This window comes from Amblyomma americanum, chromosome 5 (genome assembly GCF_052857255.1).
Source record: "Amblyomma americanum isolate KBUSLIRL-KWMA chromosome 5, ASM5285725v1, whole genome shotgun sequence".
Taxonomy (NCBI): domain Eukaryota; kingdom Metazoa; phylum Arthropoda; class Arachnida; order Ixodida; family Ixodidae; genus Amblyomma; species Amblyomma americanum.
In genome coordinates, this window is record NC_135501.1 from 199,294,796 (window position 1) to 199,313,974 (window position 19,179).

Below are 19,179 nucleotides of genomic sequence, written 5' to 3' on the forward strand. Positions count from 1 at the left end.
AGTCTGCCAGCAGTGTAGGTGCTGTTTGCCGCACTACCAGTCTGGGTGCTATTTTGTCTAGGTGCTGTTGCCGAACTACCTGCTGCTTTCGCCTCTAGTAGTAGTAGGCGTGTCACAGGCCAGTGATACCGGCTTCAGTTGCTCCCTCAGTTATAATAACAATGTCGGGCGGCCTAAGCGATCAGGAGGCGGCAAAATGCTGCTCCGAGCCGGACCCGGCCACGCGAGACTTCATCATGCAGCAGACTATGTACCGTATCAAGGATCCCAAGGCGTCGCTGGACTTCTACACGCGCGTACTCGGCATGCGCCTGCTGCAGAAGCTCGACTTTCCCGAGATGAAGTTCTCGCTGTACTTCATGGGCTTCGAGGAGTCGGTGCCTGAAACTGGCTCGCGCGAGGAGCGGGCCCGATGGGCCTTCAGCCGCAAAGCCACGATCGAGTTGACGCAGTGAGTGCAGCGAGTGGAGTCCCTGCTCAGCTGGTAGTGTGTCCGATCTAGGACACAGCGCAGCTGCTTATATAGCGCGACACGTGCACAGGGTGCGGAAAACCACCGTCCGTTACGTCAGGCACTGTTTACGGAGCGCCCAGGCAGAGTTGGCCGGACGCTGTCGATATGGCCTTTCAATACGTACAGACTGCCGGCGGCGGGGTTCTGAGGTGTACATGTGCTCTGAAGGTCAGCCCGGAGACGTGGAAGGTTATCTGCAGCCAGTGCACACGTTAAAGATCCCCGGGTGGTCTTAAATTATTCCGGAGCCCTCCACTACGGCACCTCTTCCTTTCTTCTTTCATTCACTCCTTCATCCCTTCTCTTACGGCGCGGTTCAGGTGTCCACCGAGATATGAGAGAGAGAGAGAGATACTGCGCCACTTCCTTTCCCCAAAAACCAATTATTATTATATAGCCAGAGACAATTTTCCCGCTCTGTGAAATGCTTTTATCTTGAATGATATATATCTAATCATAGTTGCAGAAACGGCGCAAAAGACACAAACAAGCAAAGTAGATGGGACGAGCGCCCACTACCAACCGAAGGATTTATACGAGTTCACGCAGTCTACTTGCTTAGGTCTTTTTTGCGCTGTTTCCAATTATAACTCAACATTGCATTTCATATCTAATCATTGTAATTTTCACACCCACTTTGCTAGACTGCATGTGAGCCTTATTTGTGAAATATCATAGCTGGCACATTGAAGTGTTTTGTAGCTGTTAAGCAAAAGAGGCACACTTTTTATTCATACGATGTCCCACCTCCGCTCCACATTTGCATAGAGCTTTGTCTGCACTTTTGCTTTATGATCATTCGGTTATCTTATGTACAGTACTTCTTTTTGAAATTCACAAAAGTTACACTCATTTCTCACCTATACACCTATGCCAACACTGAAAGCTTATCTTAAGTACATGTTGACCCGCAGCGGTGGCTCAGTGGTTATAGTGCTCGGCTACTGATCCGGAGTTCCCGGGTTCGAACCAGACCGCAGCGGCTGCGTTTTTATGGAGGCAAAACGCTAAGGCTCCCATGTGCTGTGCGATGTCAATGCATGTTAAAGATCCCCAGGTGGTCGAAATTATTCCAGAGCCTTCCACTACGGCACCTTTCTTCTTTCACTCCCTCCTTTATCCCTTCCCTTATGGCGCTTCAGGTGTCCAATATATGAGGCAGATACTGCGCCATTTTCCTTTCCCCAAAAACCAGTTATTAAGAGCATGTTGCCTGCATGCTTGTTCATATTTGACTAGATGGTACTGCTAACTTTTGTTTTCCTGGAGGAAAGTGTACGTATTTTCAGGTAGCACTAAATTTGCATTTGACATAAACAGGAGCGAAATATGATTAGCATATGTCACAATATACAACACCTGGAGCTAAAAGCTTTTGTCAGTTCGCAGTTGCAGGCAAGGAACCTCCCGGTGCATGATTCCTGTTGTGGTAGTGTAACACATATTAGGCGCTCCACCAATTTTCTTCAGCAGCATGTCTTGGTCTTGGTCCCAAGTGCTATCTCTTCTGTGTCCAAAAGGCTGTTATACAGCCTTCCTGGTTATTTAGAAATGCCCATTCAGGAGAGTTTTTTTCATTGCATTGCATGCACAAAAGTAAAAATGCAAGACACTACCTAAATTTTTTTTTTTGTGACTACAAAATCTTTTCCACTCTCTCCACTCTTTCCCAAATGGCATGTTGCGTTACCAGTAAAGCCTTCTCATAATCAGACTCCCTTGACATTGCAAAGCTTTGATGCTATAGAAATATCACTTTGCCAGTAGCTGTTTTATCATACATTGCTCTGCATAATGTCCGAAATTACACCAGAAATACTTTTTCATATATTCAGCATATCTTGAGGCAGGGACTCCAGTTTCTTGTTTAAATGAGCAGGTTTTTCTCAAGGTGTCATCACCCTTTTTAGATATAATTGAATAAAAAAAAGGAAGACAAAGCATAAAAATGTAAAACTGCCTGCCATCTATGTGGTTGTAAATTTGTGGTTCACAATCAAGCTGAGATGCCTGCTTCAGTGTGTTGTGTGGTTGTATCACGTGTAGTAAACGCAGTTATTTAAAACATGCACCATTTTCTGCAGCAACTGGGACGATCACCCAGAAAATGGCTACCATAATGGGAACAGTGCTCCTCGGGGCTTTGGCAAGTACTCTTTTTTGCACTGCAGCTGAGAGACCAACTTTTCCAATGGATTCTGTGAGAGTTTCTTAGCAAGCCGTAAACAGCAACTCTGGTTGAAAGCACAAGTACGGGAGATAGTACCAACCTCTGCCATTAGCTTTAACCGATGTTCCTGTATTTCATGACAACCTTTTAATGAACTGCATGTCATGAAATCAGAGATTAGATCTAAATGAATTGCGCTGGGGAGCTTTGCTACAATCTTTTTGCCAAGAACATATGCTGGTGAGATTCACTGAAAAATTATATCCTATACTTCCCTCCTGGTTGCAGTGGTGTGTAGTAGACTGCATAGTATTTGCAGACAAACCACATATGTTCAGTGAGTAATGAAATGATTCTACGGGTCTTCACTTTGTTACTAAATCAGGACGATCTTTACAGACTTGTAGGTTTCGGACCAATCTTTATCATACCTTTGCAGTTTAAATGAAGTATTCCAAGCTATGCACTATTCCAGCAGTTCTTGAGGCAAGATGCAACTAATATGTTTATACTGATGCATAGTGGGGACATGGAATACAGGGGGGCGGGTGTTTTTGATGTACACTTAGAGCAAGTGCTATTTAACACACAGGCTGTTAGCACAGTAATGAATGGAGCCTCAGTTGCTTTGGGATGTTAAATCCCATAAAACCAAGATGTTTTATAAAACCAGCTATAAAAATTATCCTGATGAAACTGTTGCCATGAGAGATATAGGAATATAGGAAGGCATATTATTTCACAATGATCTTGAGCATTGTAGAGAGACATTAGCTCATAATGATGACCAATGGAACTGTGCTTGTTAAAACTTTTAACATGTCCTTGTGCTTATACTGTAGGTCACATTGGCATAATGGTGCCTGATGTTGAAGCTGCCTGTGCACGGTTTGAAAAGCTTGGTGTCAAGTTCGTCAAGAAACCCCAAGACGGTGAGGTCATCCTATGCCCAAATGGAATTGAAAGTTTATTTAAGAATAAAATAGCTTGCAAGCACATGTTATTAGCAGTTGCTGTGTGAGTGCAAATGAATTGAATGTGTTGTAAAAGAGGATTAATATCCATGGGGCTACCTTTCAATTCAAGCTTCATGATTTCTATGCAATCCAAAAATTTGTTTGTTTGTTTTTTCTGTGAAGACACATGATGTCTGTAAACTGCCTTTGTTACGGCATTCATGCCCGTTGAATTAAAAGGACAGTCTACTGACTTATGTCAACCATATTTTATTTGCAGCAATTAGAAGCTCCTTGCCCAGATAAACTTGCACTCATCTTTGGAGCCGAGAAACCCGGAAGAACAAATTTAAAATGTAATTTTTTGATATGGGATTGTTGTTTTCCCGTGGTAGTCTGCATCTACCAGTCCTGACTTTACAGATGCGGTGACCCCACTGCCTAATCAGTGGGCATTGGTAATGCATGGTGGTAATAATGAGCATGACATTAATAGAGATGCATGTTTTAATAAAACCATAGTTTAAAGCAATACAATAAGGCTGGTGATATGTATCACAGAAACCAGCAACCAATTTTTGCCATGGCGGCACCACTGTCACCATGATAGCAGTCTGGCTTTTCAGCATGTTTCAAGAGGCGATTAAAAAGCAGGGTTAAACCGTATAAGAAACTGTGAATAGTTGCAAAAGAAAAAAATACGACTCCATGGAGTATTGTCCAACCATTCTAGCTCTTCATATGGCGCACAGTCCTATTCCTAAAGAGTAGTAAATCTACTCCAGGTGACTCAGCCCAACTACTTGGAGAGCTGCAAATTTTGATCACAGCACGGCGCTGCCATAGGTTCTGGCCAGACTTTGTCAGTTAAAAATATGAATTTCTGCCAAACAGCAAGTTCTACCTTCGTTATTGTCACCACGGGGAAAAATCTACTATATGCCAATATTTTTATGCTCGTCTTAGTATACAGGTACAGTAGACTATCCCTCTGAGCGAGCCATTTAAGCCCATTCCTGCTCAGGCCTAAAGCTGTCTGCATTCTTGTGAAATAAAATTTATGTTCAAATCAGTCTGCTAATGAAAATGGCTATTGTGAAAGCTTTCGTGATTGTACTCAAAATTATTTACCTGAACATTTAAAATGCGCAGTTTTTGAAAAATTGACGTTCCTTTGTGTTGTGGACGTGATGTGCTGATAAAGCTCTCATTTCTAGAAAATTCAATTCTGCATAATGTTTCAAAATTTTTATTATATTTGGGGACCCATGAGGTCTCTCGCTGTTTGCAAATAATGTGATATCTGGGCATGGCTTGTTAGGCAAACACATCATTCTGGCCTTCCCACTTGTTCTGAAGTTTATGTGCATGCATTATCCACTGATAAGTAAATTTCCAGTTGCTAAGCTAATGCCAATGCCTTTGTTTGTAATATTAGAGCACCTGCTACACAACGCTATGTACCACTGTCTCATATTTGTTAAGATTTTGTAATAATCATTATCAAGAGGTCTACCATGATTGTTGTTGTGATGCTTCAATTTTATCTTCAGCTAATCAATGTTGCACATAAGTTACCATTATCATGAAGAAAAGTTTGTTAACTAAGCAGAGAGGAGACTGTTGTTAAAAGGGGCCCTCTTGACACCCCTAGCAGTGCACTGTGCTAAGTGCTGTCACATACCTAAAATTGAAGGAGCGCGTGTTTTGTTTCACGTTAGAAATCAGTTTACAAGAGAGGTATCAGAAGTACATCACATTGCTGAGCACATAGATACAATAAAACATCACTGACATGTTCCCGGATCATATGCTCAAAATTGCGAGCAGTGAAATTGTCCCATAGGGTTACAATATTTTTTTTTCTTCAACTAATACGTTGGCGCGTAAAGCGATTTCCTGGAAACTACTTCCACAAAATTTGGACAAATTGTAGTCATATAGTACATTTAGCGAACCTGGATGCATGCGACATGAGTTGGAATTCAGGGGCAGTCTCCTGCTATGGTGGCTTCTTTGCAGTGCATAAATGCAAAGGGGAGAGACATTCAAAAATAAACTGCGCTAACGTACCAGTAGGCCGTTCCAAATGAGATGCAACATGAAGAGGAGAAACGCAGCTGTTGCTTCTCAGTGCCTAAAAGCTGGAGGGCGGGGGGGGGGGGGGGCGAATCTGAAAATCGCAATGGTGCACTTCGGGTCTGGGGAACGCAGCATGTGAACAAGAACGCTGTGACAGTCAGCTGCCGCGCTGGCTTCCCCACAGTGCGACAATGCACGGAGGCAAAGCATCCGAAAGGAGTGTGAAAGAGATCCACATTATTTTCTCCAGCGCCATCGGCAAATGGGATGTGTCGCTGTTTCTTCTGCGCTAAGAACAGTGCAAACGCGGACTCAACTCTGCGAGCTCTAGAAAAGAAACGGTTCCAACCTTGCGCCAAGAAATTTGAATCAACATTTTGGAGCATAACTCTTAGGTGCCCGTTACTGCGCTGAGCGGCGTGCCTCGGCGTAACCGAGCACGGAGCATAGTGGAGTAGGACAGACCGCGATAGCGAAGAGAGCTCGGGGAGGAAAGCGGAGAACGAGGGAACGTGGCACCATGAAGAGTAGAGGAGAGTAGCGCGGGCCGTCGTCTGCTCACTGGTGACTGTCACCGACAAGGTATATGCATCGCTTCCCAGAGATGGCGCCAGAGTAGGGCACTGGCCCTTCGCCGGAGGTGAGGCTCATTGGTGGCGCAACGCTGTTGTGCTGCTAAAGTTGAAACCCAGAGCCTCCTCCATTTGGCACTGCATGTTCCATATGTGGTTGCCTACAGTTTGAGTACCACAGCAGCTGTGCTCAAAAATCGCATTAAAGAGATGCGTAATCGTCGGCAAATTTTTTTATCAAGTGAAAGTGTCGCTTGAAAAGTATATTTCATTCAACAGTTACTTTTTTCAAAATTGGACAGTTTGGATCACAAATAATGTTTTTTTCCTTCTATAAACGAGGTTTTATTATATATGCATCAGTCATATCTCCTAGTGTGATAAAGAACATGCTTCCTTGAGCACATTAGTAATGGTACTAGAAAATATGTTGAAGAGTACCTATTTAAGTGTTATGTTATTCTATAATTTAATTGAGTTAGCACATGCATTGCTGCTTTGTCGTCCACCTTCAGTCTTTTATTGCACTGTTTACACCGAAGGTTCATAAATGTCATGAATTTTATTCTTATTAGTGGCGAAATTCGTGTGCAGAATGTTTGAAGCATATTTTGCGAAGCCAGCTGCACTTTATCAAGTGCAATAATGCTGATGCACTGTTTTGAGGGATGTGTGAGAGTGAATTGCAAATTGCTAGCGAGGGAATTAGTAACGAAAAGATAAAAGAAGCAATTTTCTTGAGTATGTGTTGCTGTAAAACTTTGGAAAGCCACTGAACTTTTATATTTGTATGTTTGTAGCTGAATCTTGAAAATTTGGTGTTTCAGCATTTAGGTTCACTTTTTTTTTTTACTTCAGGCAAAATGAAGCATATCGCATTCATCCAAGATCCAGATGGCTACTGGATTGAGATATTTAACAACGTGACCGTCGTCAAAGACCTCTGGAAACAGTGAAAAGTGCCTCTATGCTGTGTTTACACAAGTTTGAGTGGGCCTAAATGGAAGGTGCCTTAAAGCTGCGTGCGAAAAAGTTTCAGTGTGCACGAAATAAAAATGCCCATCCCTCTTTTTTACGTTCGATTCGAATTACTCTTCGAGTAAGTTCCGGTGGGAATTGCCATGTCGGGACTTAGCAGAATCCGGGCGTTTCTCAAGGCAATGCAGGCGTCGTTGATGAAGGCCCGTACATGACGCCACAGGGGCTCCTGCTTCTTAGCAGGCAGGCGTTGTGCCCGGTACGCGAGGTCATGAACCACGGGGAAGCCTGTCCCGGCGTACGCATTGGACAGCTGGGGCGAGAAGACAAGGTGCCGGAATGTGGGCCGACCCTCCAGTGGTGCCTGACGCAGTAGGGCACGCTCCACCAGAAGCATGCGGTCGTTGACCTGCCGTCGCTCGTCCTCCCTGTCGAAAAGACAAGGCCAGCCACCCCTTTGACATGTACTTGGTGCACAGTTCTTAAATTCAGCATGCTTCCACAAGAGGAGCGTAAGTATGCAGTCAAAGCAACTGCTAGCTCAATTTTGCTGGTGTTCATGGAAGTGGTGCTCCTTTTGAGAAGTCGCAATGCTAGTCTTTCAAGTTGTAAACGTTCTTTGGGAAAGTGGAAAGTAGAGCCGTCAACAGTTGCAAGTGTCATCATACAAAACCAGTCAGCTAGCAATATTGTCTGAAGCCTCACTTTCAGACACAACAAGCAGGAAAGAGTGCATGACATCATCTAAAAAATATTTTGTGTACATATAACAGTGGCTGTGCAAGTCAACAAAGATACAACAAAGGCTGGTCATGGCTTTCTCTACTTGATATCCGTCAGATGCATATAGAATGTGTTCCACTAGTTTTCACTTGAGGCTGACGTTGCAATAGCAGTAATTTTGACAGGTCAGCCAACTTTAGCCAGTTTTTATTTATGGACTTCAAGAAAATAAGAATGTTGGACCATTTCTAGTTCACCTTTCGTGGGCGCATTCTTATAATTCAGAAATATATGCTCTACCTCCTTTGCTTTGTAAACAGCTTGTCCCTACGGAGCTTGGATATAAGTTGCACATCTCCAGGTGCAAATCCTTATGATGTGGCACATCCTGGCACATCGATTCTTGTGTTGCACATACATTCAGGTAAACCGTGCTGAACTATGTACACTGCTCGATATTACCCCATCAAAAAATGGTTCCAAGAACGACGCCCACTGAGATGTAGCTTGGGTACTCACCCTAGTTTTGCTTTTTCCAACCAACTGTGCCACTTCTGAGCTGCATCAGTGTACATAGATGCCTCCTCAGTCAGCCAGTCTGTGACAGAAAGGTTATCATAAAATGCTAGTGTTTTGCTTTTCATTCTTGTATAATACGGGACGCCTGAGTCGTAGAGATAGCTGAGTAACAGCAAAAGGCACTAACCGTAGTTTTAGTGAAGAGGAGGGGTAAGTGAAGGGGAGGGGTAGTTTTTAGAAGAGGAGGGGTAATGCATATACGAGGTCTGTTAGAAAAGTATCCTACCTTTGGCTGAAGAAAAAAAACTGGCATAACTGGAGCGTCGGAAACCTAATCACCCTCAAAGCAGTCTCCTTGGGACTCCACACACTTCTCCCAGCGGTACTGCCATTGTTGAAAGCACTCCAAGAAGGCCTCTTTCGGAATGGAATTTAGCTCAGCTGTCGTTGCAGCCATAATGTCCTCTCTTGTCTGAAATCGGCTCCTTTCTGCCATCGTTGGAAACTCCGAGAAGGCCTCTTTCGGGATGGAATTTTGCTCAGCTGGTGTTGCAGCCGTAATGTCCTCTCTTGTCTGAAATCGGCTCCTTTCAATGGCCTCTTGATTTTGGGAAACGCCCAGAAGTCGAAGGGGGCCATATCAGAAGAGTAAGGAACTACAGTAGTTGAACTACAGGAGTCTGGTTTTTTGCCAAAAAAAAGTCTGAATCAAGTGCGAGGAATGTGCAGGAGCATTGTCGTGATGGATGCGCCAATTTCCTGTTGAGCACAACTCTGGTCTCTTGCACCGCACTGCATCACGTAGGCGGCGGTGGGCATCCCTGTAGTACTCTTTGGTGATTGTTTGACCCTGTGGTGCATACTCGTGGTATACCACACCGCGGGAGTCAAAGAAAGCAGTCAGCATCACTCTGACTTTGATGCGCACTTGGCGGGCCTTCTTTGGTCTTGGCGACGTCAAATGCTTCCACTGTGACAACTGGGATTTGGTTTCTGGGTCGTACCCAAACACCCAAGACTCATCAACAGTGATTATGGTGTTCATGAAGTCGGGGACACTGTTTATGGAATCCAGCATGTCCTGTGAGACTTCTTTAAACCGGTTGTACCACTGTTTAATCTGTGTGCTGCACATAGCATTGTCACCGAAAGCCGTTTGAGTCTTCCGAATGGTTTCCACTTGGCTGTCGCCCAGTTTCTGGCAAAATTTGATGCAGTAGCGCTGCTCCAGTTGCTCTGCCATTTTTCTTGTAATAAAAAACCGACGAGAGCATTGCGCACTACCTCAATCAAATGCTGCGTTCCAGCGACTGACGCTATCGACAGGCGGGAAAAAATTCGCGCATGTGCACAAAGGTTCAAGGTCGGCTGATGCAAGCGCGCTTGTTTCATATCCATCAGGTGTTCACAAAAAAAAAAAAAAGGTCGGATACTTTTCTAACAGACCTCGTACTTAGCCGCTAAATAGGACAGGCAAATGGTGATGATCATAAATTATCAGATTTTAAAATGGGCAGTTATCACGAAGCATATTGCAGTGAAGAACTCTGAATTATTCAAACCACCCAGGGTTCTCTTCAATGTATTCTAAAGTCTCAGTACATAGGCGTTATTGGTATGTTGTGGTGTCTGGAATTCTTATGCCCTGAAGCTCTGTGTGGGCTCCTAGAGATGCTGTAGTGGGGGCTCCGGATTAATTTTGCCCACCTGGGGTTCTTTAGCATGCACCAACAAGGCAGAACACAGACATTTTTTTATTTAGATTTTTTTTAATTTCAGCTCAATCTAAACTACATCATTTTCTTTAAACATGCGACCCAGTCTTACTTTCAAATGACTGAATTACCTGTGCATGGTTTTACGTGTTCTTTACATGCAAAGTCAATGGTGAAACTAGCTAACGAGGAGCTTCTTTTACAGATCAGCTTGCAACGTCATTACCTTTTGTGCCCTGTAAGTTTTAAGAGTGGATGAAATGTTGACATGCAGCTACTACATGAGCACCTTTACAGCTGTGGCCCAGCCAAATTTTTCAAGGCGTTTTCACTTCGTCACCATTTTACTTTTTAACGCCTGGGTGTTTGACTTACCAATTGGCACTTTGTGGGCATTGAGCAGCTGTCTGAGGCTAGTAAGCTTGGTGACGGCTGCCTGAATCTCATATGCCACGGTGCGAAAATCGTACGGCAGCAGCTTGGCTTCAGCAAGCGTCACAGTCAGCAGCTCGTTAAAACGGGCGCACATCTCCATGAAGTGATAGGTCGGGTCAATCAGGGTCTCATACAGGCGGATCGTCTCGAAGGCCGTGTGGTAGGCCGAGTATGATCCCAGGGGGAACACGTTCTGGAAGAGAATTGCTGAGTTCAGTGACTGACTTTGCACACATGTAGTCTCTCAATCCATGTCAGTTTATTTATGTTCACTACATGCCAGCCATGAAAGAGAGGCATTGAATAAGTTCGGAGGGTCATATTGTGTGCTTAGCATATGTACACCCAATGTCCGTATTTAGCGACGAAAAAACTTCAACGCAGTCTTTGGTTGAATAGGGTGGGGGGCGGGTCATAGTGTATGCTAGCATATGTACACCCAGTGTCCATATTTAGTGACGAAACAACTTCAACACAGTCTTTGCACACAGCCTGGAATGGACATATGGAGCATAACTCTCAGTGTGTGCATTAAAATGCGTGCCAGATACAAAGAGATTATAACTTCTTTGGCAAAGCTCTGTTCCATGAACTTTTGACAGCAATTGTATATGAGAAGTCACAAGAAAAGCAAGACTATTGACTCTAGACAAAACATGAAGTACCACACTCATTTTCAAATTGGAGTAACAGTTGGAAAAGAATAGAGAAAAACGCCGCATACTTGATGCAGCAAAAAACATGCTGGAATAAGCATTGCCAGGTAAAGCATTGAGAGAGGTGTGCAAAGTGCCACCTTTTCACCACTGGTTCTGATTACCAATAAAATTCAAAAAAGCATTCACCCCTTATTTACAAATACTAATGGCAACATAACTGTGAAGGGTGCATGTTTGGTCAAAAAGGTGCGGTCCCGATGGAGTTACTGAGGTGTACATTTGCTAGGTCCAAGAATTGAGCAGATGCTTGCTCTTCCAAGAATTCCAACAAGGCACCGTTTTCCTTTACAGCGAAGACTAGTGCCTTGTCACCCAGCTTGCCTTTTGAAAAGCTCATATATTAAGTGGTCTGCTACACCACCTTGCATGCTACTCTGTACTGCTTTGCTCTTCTCCAAGCAGCAGATATTCCTGAAAGCGCCTTACCTTGTCAGGTCGGAAGGTGAAGATGGCAGATGGAACTCCCGCAAGGAAGTTGAAGGCAGAGTTGTCCATTCCGCCATGGGTCAGGTACACCCTGCAGTAAATGGCGATTGACTATGATTAACTACTGCTCTTGCATAACTTCTGTTCCGTAAGCACACGGCATGGACGACAGGCATAAAGGGCCATGAATACTCAGAAGTGGACTTGCAATGGTGCACCCTTTTAAACATGTAGCCTAACACCCGTGCTGTGGTGGCATCAACTGAATAAGATGTCTGCATAACCAAGTGTAGTTACAGTAATAACTAGGATTGTGCGAATATTCGAAACTTGAAAAAAATTTCGAATAGTATTTGCTATTCGGTTCAATTCGCACCTCACTTGCATCTACTAAAACCTCCTAAACGTCCAGAAACTGTGAATTTCTTATCCATCTAAACTTGCAGCGGAACACCTTCACGTGCGAAAGCGGCAGTATGCTTAGTACGTTTCACACGAGTTAACTTGTTCTTTCCTCATAGAATCCACTGCCAAAATGTGAAAAAAGCCCGCCCATGGTAATGCTCAGTGTTGCATCAAATCAATGCGCTGACAGCTAACGATAGCCGCCGCCGCAAGCTCGTGGGTTGGAAAGCAAGTGCAGCTGACGCTACGTGGCACGTCAGTGCGTCTCCCTACGATGCAGTCAGCAACTGGCTGTGAACCTGACTGGCAGTGATCCTCTCATTTTAAATCACTACAAAAATATGCGCTTGCATTGAAAAGGCCTGAAGAGTGGAGGACAACGGAATTAGTGAATTGCGGCCCGCACGGAAGGTATCGTCCTGTTCACATAGCAGCTCAGATAGCTGCTCTTCTGTCCGTTTAACGAGCTGTCTTGTTGCGTTTTGTCAGCAGTGTCTCGCCTCGCCATTAATCGACCATTGACGTTACTGATCCATTAAGGAGGTATACTTGACCACCTTATGATATGCTTAATGCCAGCATTCAGTAAACTTCTTAAAACAATTGTAGATAAAGTATTAAGACTACAAAATAAAGTTTACTGCTATTACTACATGATTCCCGATTCCTTATTTAAAGTCGGGGAGACCTTGCAGGTGTAACAAATCATGCTGACGATGGATGAAGAGAAAATTTGCTTGCAATATCTCTCTTTCTTTTCATAGTTGTGTTTTGTGGACAAGCATTCCTCTTCATTTTAAACTACGTACTGTACTAATAATTGAAATTATTCAATTTGATTTGCGGGCAATTTTTAATTATTTTATTTCCTTCGCACTAAAAAAAAAGATTTTATATTCCCACACCTACAATAGTTCTTGTTTTTTTTCTGGCCATGTTTTACAGAACATTTCCTCTGTACTTTAACTTGGCAGTGTTTGAAAAGTATTCGATTCGTACCCAATATTTTATAATAGAATTTACTTCATATCCAAAATTTTGCTATCGCACAGCTCTAGTTGTAACAGGCTAATAGAAAGCAATGTAAACTAAGAACGCAGTAATGATTGTTCAGTGCACATCATGGGCACATCAACACCATGCTTCAATTCTTTGTAATATATCAACTACTGCGCACAATACTGCAAGGTTGCAAAAATTACATTATTTAAATAAAGCACAAATAGTAAAAGTAAAAATTACTAAACAACAAAATACACATAGCGTGCCCTGAAAGGTCCTCTGCCCAAACATGACATAAAATGCGCTTTTAGTCACAGATGCGGCATATCAAATAATACTATGAAAAAAAAATAATACCGCTAAAAATAAAACATTCAATAGAGGTCTGTCTGATCGGGAAAGGAATTTAACTGAGACAGGAATGCCAACCAGGGCTTAAAAATGAGCAGGATTTTAACATAGTTAAACCGATTAGACGTGCGAAAGCATGTGTTTAGCAATAGCCTCCATTTAGTCATAGTGCCATTTACAAGGCACTATGACTATGGCTGGCTCATGATTTTCCTTCGATGGGTCATCGGCACGTCTGACGACAATATTATACTCAAGTTAAGCTCTGATCGAGGTTAAGCTGATTTGATCTGTTCGTGCCACAGATGGGAGTTGATGAACACGACAACGTGCAATGCACAGCTTGAATGTTTGTTGCTGTTTAACACAAGGCATGTTCAACTGCGGCGATAGCCTGGTGCTCTCGCTCAGCACCCTGCGAAGCTGATCTGTTCGTACTGCCATGGGTTCGACTCCCTGTCATGGATATTTATTTGATTTCTTAGCAAGGCATCACTGTTGTTAGGCAACGGCGCAAGAAAGATTGAGACAAGATTCATGGTCGGTGTTTGTGAGCATATGAGTTCTTTTGCACTAAAATGGCAAGCTGCAGCTCGCACACAGTCACAACTGACAAAGGAACCAAGTAGGTTCTGAAACAGCGTGTTATTTCATTTTTGGTTGGCGTTCTTTTCTCAGTTAAATTAAAAAGTACCAATCAATTTTCACATTCCTGGTACAGCTCCTACATAACCATCAATCGATCGGAGTTCTAGTTTAGCCAATTATGGTCACTATGTAAGTCAGCAACTTACTGCAGTTTCGTGGTCCCCGAATAGTCATTCTCATACTTGTACCAGTAGTCGTACAGAGTTTCGGTGCCATTGAACGGGACCTGCATGTGCAAAATTCAGTCAAAGAGTACCCAAGCTTGGTGTCACTACATCTGCACATGTCAAATATGTACAACTTCAACGTAAGCTGGTGGTCTATAGCAATCGTAGCAGTTGTTATACCTACAAGCACTTTCCATACCTGCAACAACTGCCCTGTCTTTCTCCCAAGTATCGCATGCAAGTGTGATCTGTGCAGTGATATTTTGAAGTCCAAAGAGAGCTTCATGAGGTATATTCTCTACTACAGCAACTTTTACAGCCAGCATATATAACAGTGCACAGGTAACGCGAAGTCCTTTAATTTCATGGTGGCAACTTTGCACTCACAGGCAAGCTATACATATTCCCAGATGTTGCTTAAATGTGATCTTCTGGGGCCTAGCTGATCCTTCCAATTTATTGAAAAGAAATCGTATTTTAGGCTTCAATTTTTTTTTTTTTTGCTTTTGAAGAGGTTAGTGCATGTACCAAAAAGCAGAAGCTTGCACATAACATTTATTCCAATGCATGCATGTGTTAGCAGCCACAATCTCGAGAAACAAATTCCTGAAAAAAAAATTCAAACTACACTACAGTTAAAAATATAGAAGGAATTTTTTGTTAAATATTTTTACACGCCCTCGATTTTTGAAAATCGCAAAAGAAGGTGCTTGCAAATTAAAACGTTTTACGGAATGATACATCACTGCTGAGTATCTGCCCCTTTGTATCAGCAGCCTTGAAACTGTTGAATATTACAACATACTGATTAGCATCAGCACACATGCGTCTAGGCAGGACAGATTAGAAGACTGGATCTACAAGCTTCCCTAACTAGGGTGGCTAGCAGAATGCAGGGCAAGCCAGAACTGATCGTCTCCTCAAAGCAAAAAGCATATATGAGTCAGTGTTCAGGCTTACTGTACCTGCACACTCTGGCAGGCATCAACACGTTCACTGCATTGTGGGTTACCGGTTGGTTAAGTCGTGCTTTCATGCTGTGCGACCACAAATACTGAGTCTTGCAATGAAGCCCTCAGAGAGCTCAGGCTGTTCAAAGAGCCTGCAAAAAGCACACATGCCAGGTGATTTTGCCATATGTTGGTGGTCCCAAGCAGTTGGCTTTGCCAGTGGCTCACGAGTGGGTCATGCCACAACCAAGAAAATTTAAGAGTGGCCCACTGGTGGGCCAAGACACACAGGGATTAGGGCTCTGAAAATCGCTGCCGCCTGCAGTGAACGTGTTAAACAAAATTTTTTGGAGTCCCTCCTGAGTGCAAACAACAAATGATGACCTCATTGCACTGTGCTTCGAGTATGTACCCGTTTGGTCGTCTCCACTAGGAAGTTCCTCAGCACAGGTGATGCATAGGCGAAGAACATGATTCCTGCAGAAGGGGCAGAGAACAGAAGCAACATAGGTTCACGACATGGACTGCTTGTGGCATGCTGCGTTCACTAACCGGAGGCACAGTTGTCCACATTCGTGTAGCCTACACCTCCGCGGGTCAGCAGCAGCAGCTTCTCCTGCATGTAAACCACTGTGCTTTGTACTGGTGCACGCTATTTCATTGCCTTCCTGAAGGACCCGTAAAAAGTCTCATCAGTGTTAAGCACCTGGAGTTCCTTCATAAACATCATTGCAATCAAATAAAAAGTAAGGGTTTAAATTTATTCAATTCATTACAGAGCTAGCCTGCCATGTTATCACAACTAAAAAGCTATTTCTGTATGGAATTTCGTGGCTTGTATAGCGACAAGACCTGTTATATTTAGGCAAATGTTGTCTGAGCAGGCTTCACTGTGAGACAGAACATGCAAGTGTATGGCGCATGTTCTGAGCCAATCAAGCAATCAGGTGGCATTGGGGGAAAAAATGTTGTTGCACGTAAAAAAAGGCTCCTAAATGTGTTGCCTGTAATCATGGACAACAGATCTGTCACGACAGATGAAGCAAAGATGAATTACATTTTCTGGTAAGTTCATGGTAGCCATTGTTGTTATTAATTGAGCACATTGTTGTTATTAAAAAAAAGCTGGTGAAAAGGAAAGTAAAAATTTTTAGCCACATGCCAGTGCCACACATATGTTTGTATGCTCCCTTTCAAAGCGGACAACAGTGTGTATCAGCTCTCAATTCCACTCGTTGCCCATTAGCATTTCAATACACAAGAGATACTAAGGCAGATGTCCACAGGAAATTAGCAAAACCAAAATATGAATATCAAAGAGTTTCAGTGCTCTTACCGTATTTTTAGCACGGAACGTCTTCACACCAAGAATTGCGTAACAAATTAAAGCTCGTGCAGCACGCACCTCTACCCATTCGCCCGAACCGGCAATGGCAATTTCTTCAGCGGCCCAGATGGCAAACACTATTGTGCGTCTAGGTCGCCAGCCACGCTTCAGCCGAGCGCCCAAAATCCGGCTCATTTCAAGCAGGCTGGCTGTAGCCGAGGAAGGGTCTACCGCACCAAAGCCCCAGGCGTCGTGGTGGGCTCCTGCAATGCTATACCGATCTGCACAAAACACACTCCCATGTAGTGAGAATTGTAAAATAAAAATGAAATACCATAGCACTTTTACATGCAAGAGCAACATCTGGACTGTAAGAGATATAGATGGAAAGCTTTGGACTAACACACACTGCCTGGAGTGCCGTAAATACGCTGACATCTTAATGCACATGAACTTTGTTGTGTTTCGCAGACTCAAAAATGCAGCTAGCTGCCACATCTTGGAACTAAACATGCCAACCCATGCACAGCAGTAGAATGGCTACCGTACAACTGCAATGGGAACGTGCTGTGGAATACCATTAAGTTCTGGGGAACATACGTTTCCAGGCCAGCGGATAGTTTTAAACATCGCGTGCTTGGTGGTCGCCATCGTCAAGCCTAGAGGAGAAAATATAACAAGCTAAGCTACTATGACCTTCGCTGTGAAGCTCAAGGTCAGCCTGCTCCCAGATTTGTCAGCGTCATTCCCCTTCCGTTCTGTACAAAATAAGCTTCGACAACTGTAGCCAATCAATTTGCTCAATCGTACAACGAAAGCTGTTACATGGAGGGTTCCGTCCTGTAGACCATCAGCATCCAGTCACATGTCGTCCCATGACTAGTGCCAGGCACATGACAGTGCACCCATTGTGATAGTTATGGTAGCCCAGGGTGCCACAAGGTCTGCAGGTCTTAGACTTGACTGTAGATATCAGGCATTAGCATATGGCGGGCAGCAGCACAGCAACAGCTTTTGTGGAGTTTAGCGTATGTTATACAGAAAGGCCTAAAAGTAATCTTTTACAGTAGACATCCACATGGCACATATAAGACAGCACTGTATTGAACTCCACTTGCTCACCTGGTTCTGATTTGCCCCTAATGGTGCCGATGACATCGTAGACAATGGGTCGTGCCCACTTGTTGTTCACCACGAGTCGCAGTTTCCTGTGAGGCATTCACAGAATGCATCAGCCAGCAAGCTTTACCTTCACTGTTAAAACTGTGATGTCCTGCGACTGATAGCCTCACAATGCAAGTGGGCTGCAGGAAGGCAGGACATGATACTATTTCCATTCACACCCTGTTTTGCAGATTTCTTCCAAACATTTTTGGAAAAATTCTTAAAAACTCGTAAAACTCGTAGAAATATATCATCAGATGTATCGTCCGCTCTTCACCTGCTCTTCACTTGCTCCGCAACCTTATTTGATTATGAACAATACCGTAATTAATGCGTAATTTGCACACCCCTAACATTATTACCTGGATTTATAAAAAACCCAACTTTTACTCTCATATTTTACACTCCATGCTGCGCCAGATCATAAGCATTCACGCGGGTGCGCGAAATGACAGGCTTGGGAAGATTGGTGCGGCTGCGTCGCTGCTTTGCAGCTGCGAAAAGTATGAGTGGTGGGGAGACGAATTGCACACAGTTTACCCTGCAGCTTGCTTAAGCTGGCGGTCGCTTTCCCGGCTGAACAGTTGTACATGCGCCCGAATCCGAAACTACCGAACAGTTTGCTGTTCAGTTTGCTGCTGTAATCAACCGGGCTGTATATGAGGGCGCCGTTTTATCGCCTTTTATCTCCGTTTGCCTCTGACTGGTGGCTTCGCGATTGTATCGCTGTGCGTTGCTGTGTGCTGTGCACGTGCCGTCATGTGCATTCTGCGGGCAACTACATAATCACGGGGCAGGGCGGGAGAGGGTACGGTTCTTATATTTGGAGTCAATTTTTTCTTTTTTTTGCCAGTGAGAGGTGCGGGGATCGATGTGTAGGCAGCAATACAAAGTATATATTGCACGTTATGAACTCCGTAGAGTTTTTATTACGTGTTCACAAAATCCGCATAATTTGCACACCCCCCTTTTGGGGGCCTTAATATGAAGAAAAAATGCATAAATTCCGCTAGTAAATGCGGTATAGCATAATGCTATATTATGATATATTCATAATGATAATGCACACAGCGCCAAGTTTGGCTGAAAACAGGTGTCATTTAGCACTCTAGATCAAGGGCCACATGGGCTGCAACCTTTCGCAAAATGCGTTAGCATACCAATACCACTGCACAAGAACCAGTACCAGTATTAGTGGATATCAACACCATGTGTGCGTAGCAGTAGAGACCTGGACCAGTCTGCACTGGGCAGAAATAATGGCAGTAATAGTAGGGTAGTTAGCAGTATGCAAAATAACTTAAACTTCACAGCATTTTCATTGCTACAGCTCTTAACTCTGCAAAGCAAATTACA

General features: G+C 43.7%; 2 protein-coding genes across 2 annotated transcripts in view; one reads left to right on the forward strand and one right to left on the reverse strand.

Annotated features, from left to right (window-relative positions):
- Glo1 (Glyoxalase 1) lies at nucleotides 1-7,369 on the forward strand. Its single transcript, XM_077666452.1, has 4 exons — nucleotides 1-451; nucleotides 2,599-2,660; nucleotides 3,527-3,616; nucleotides 7,153-7,369. Exons 1-4 carry the CDS (start codon nucleotides 162-164, stop codon nucleotides 7,248-7,250), a joined length of 540 nt encoding a protein of 179 aa, XP_077522578.1. The 5' UTR covers nucleotides 1-161; the 3' UTR covers nucleotides 7,251-7,369.
- LOC144133370 (N-acetylated-alpha-linked acidic dipeptidase 2-like) overlaps nucleotides 7,367-19,179 on the reverse strand; it is a 23,810-nt gene continuing 11,997 nt past the window's right edge. The window contains exons 10-18 of the mRNA XM_077666447.1: nucleotides 17,782-17,867; nucleotides 16,738-16,940; nucleotides 15,885-15,948; nucleotides 15,745-15,809; nucleotides 14,362-14,441; nucleotides 11,810-11,900; nucleotides 10,605-10,857; nucleotides 8,515-8,593; nucleotides 7,367-7,700 (exon numbers count right to left, since the gene is read on the reverse strand). Of these exons, the coding sequence (XP_077522573.1) occupies nucleotides 7,367-7,700; nucleotides 8,515-8,593; nucleotides 10,605-10,857; nucleotides 11,810-11,900; nucleotides 14,362-14,441; nucleotides 15,745-15,809; nucleotides 15,885-15,948; nucleotides 16,738-16,940; nucleotides 17,782-17,867 (1,255 nt within the window). The remainder of the gene's footprint in view (nucleotides 7,701-8,514; nucleotides 8,594-10,604; nucleotides 10,858-11,809; nucleotides 11,901-14,361; nucleotides 14,442-15,744; nucleotides 15,810-15,884; nucleotides 15,949-16,737; nucleotides 16,941-17,781; nucleotides 17,868-19,179) is intronic.

Bases quoted from the DNA above. Each gene is read 5' to 3' on its own strand.
- Glo1 (XM_077666452.1), top strand. From the start codon at position 162: ATGTCGGGCGGCCTAAGCGATCAGGAGGCGGCAAAATGCTGCTCCGAG. The intron at 452-2,598 runs GTGAGTGCAGCG...CATTTTCTGCAG, and splicing joins GCCACGATCGAGTTGACGCA to CAACTGGGACGATCACCCAG. The intron at 2,661-3,526 runs GCAAGTACTCTT...CTTATACTGTAG, and splicing joins CAGTGCTCCTCGGGGCTTTG to GTCACATTGGCATAATGGTG.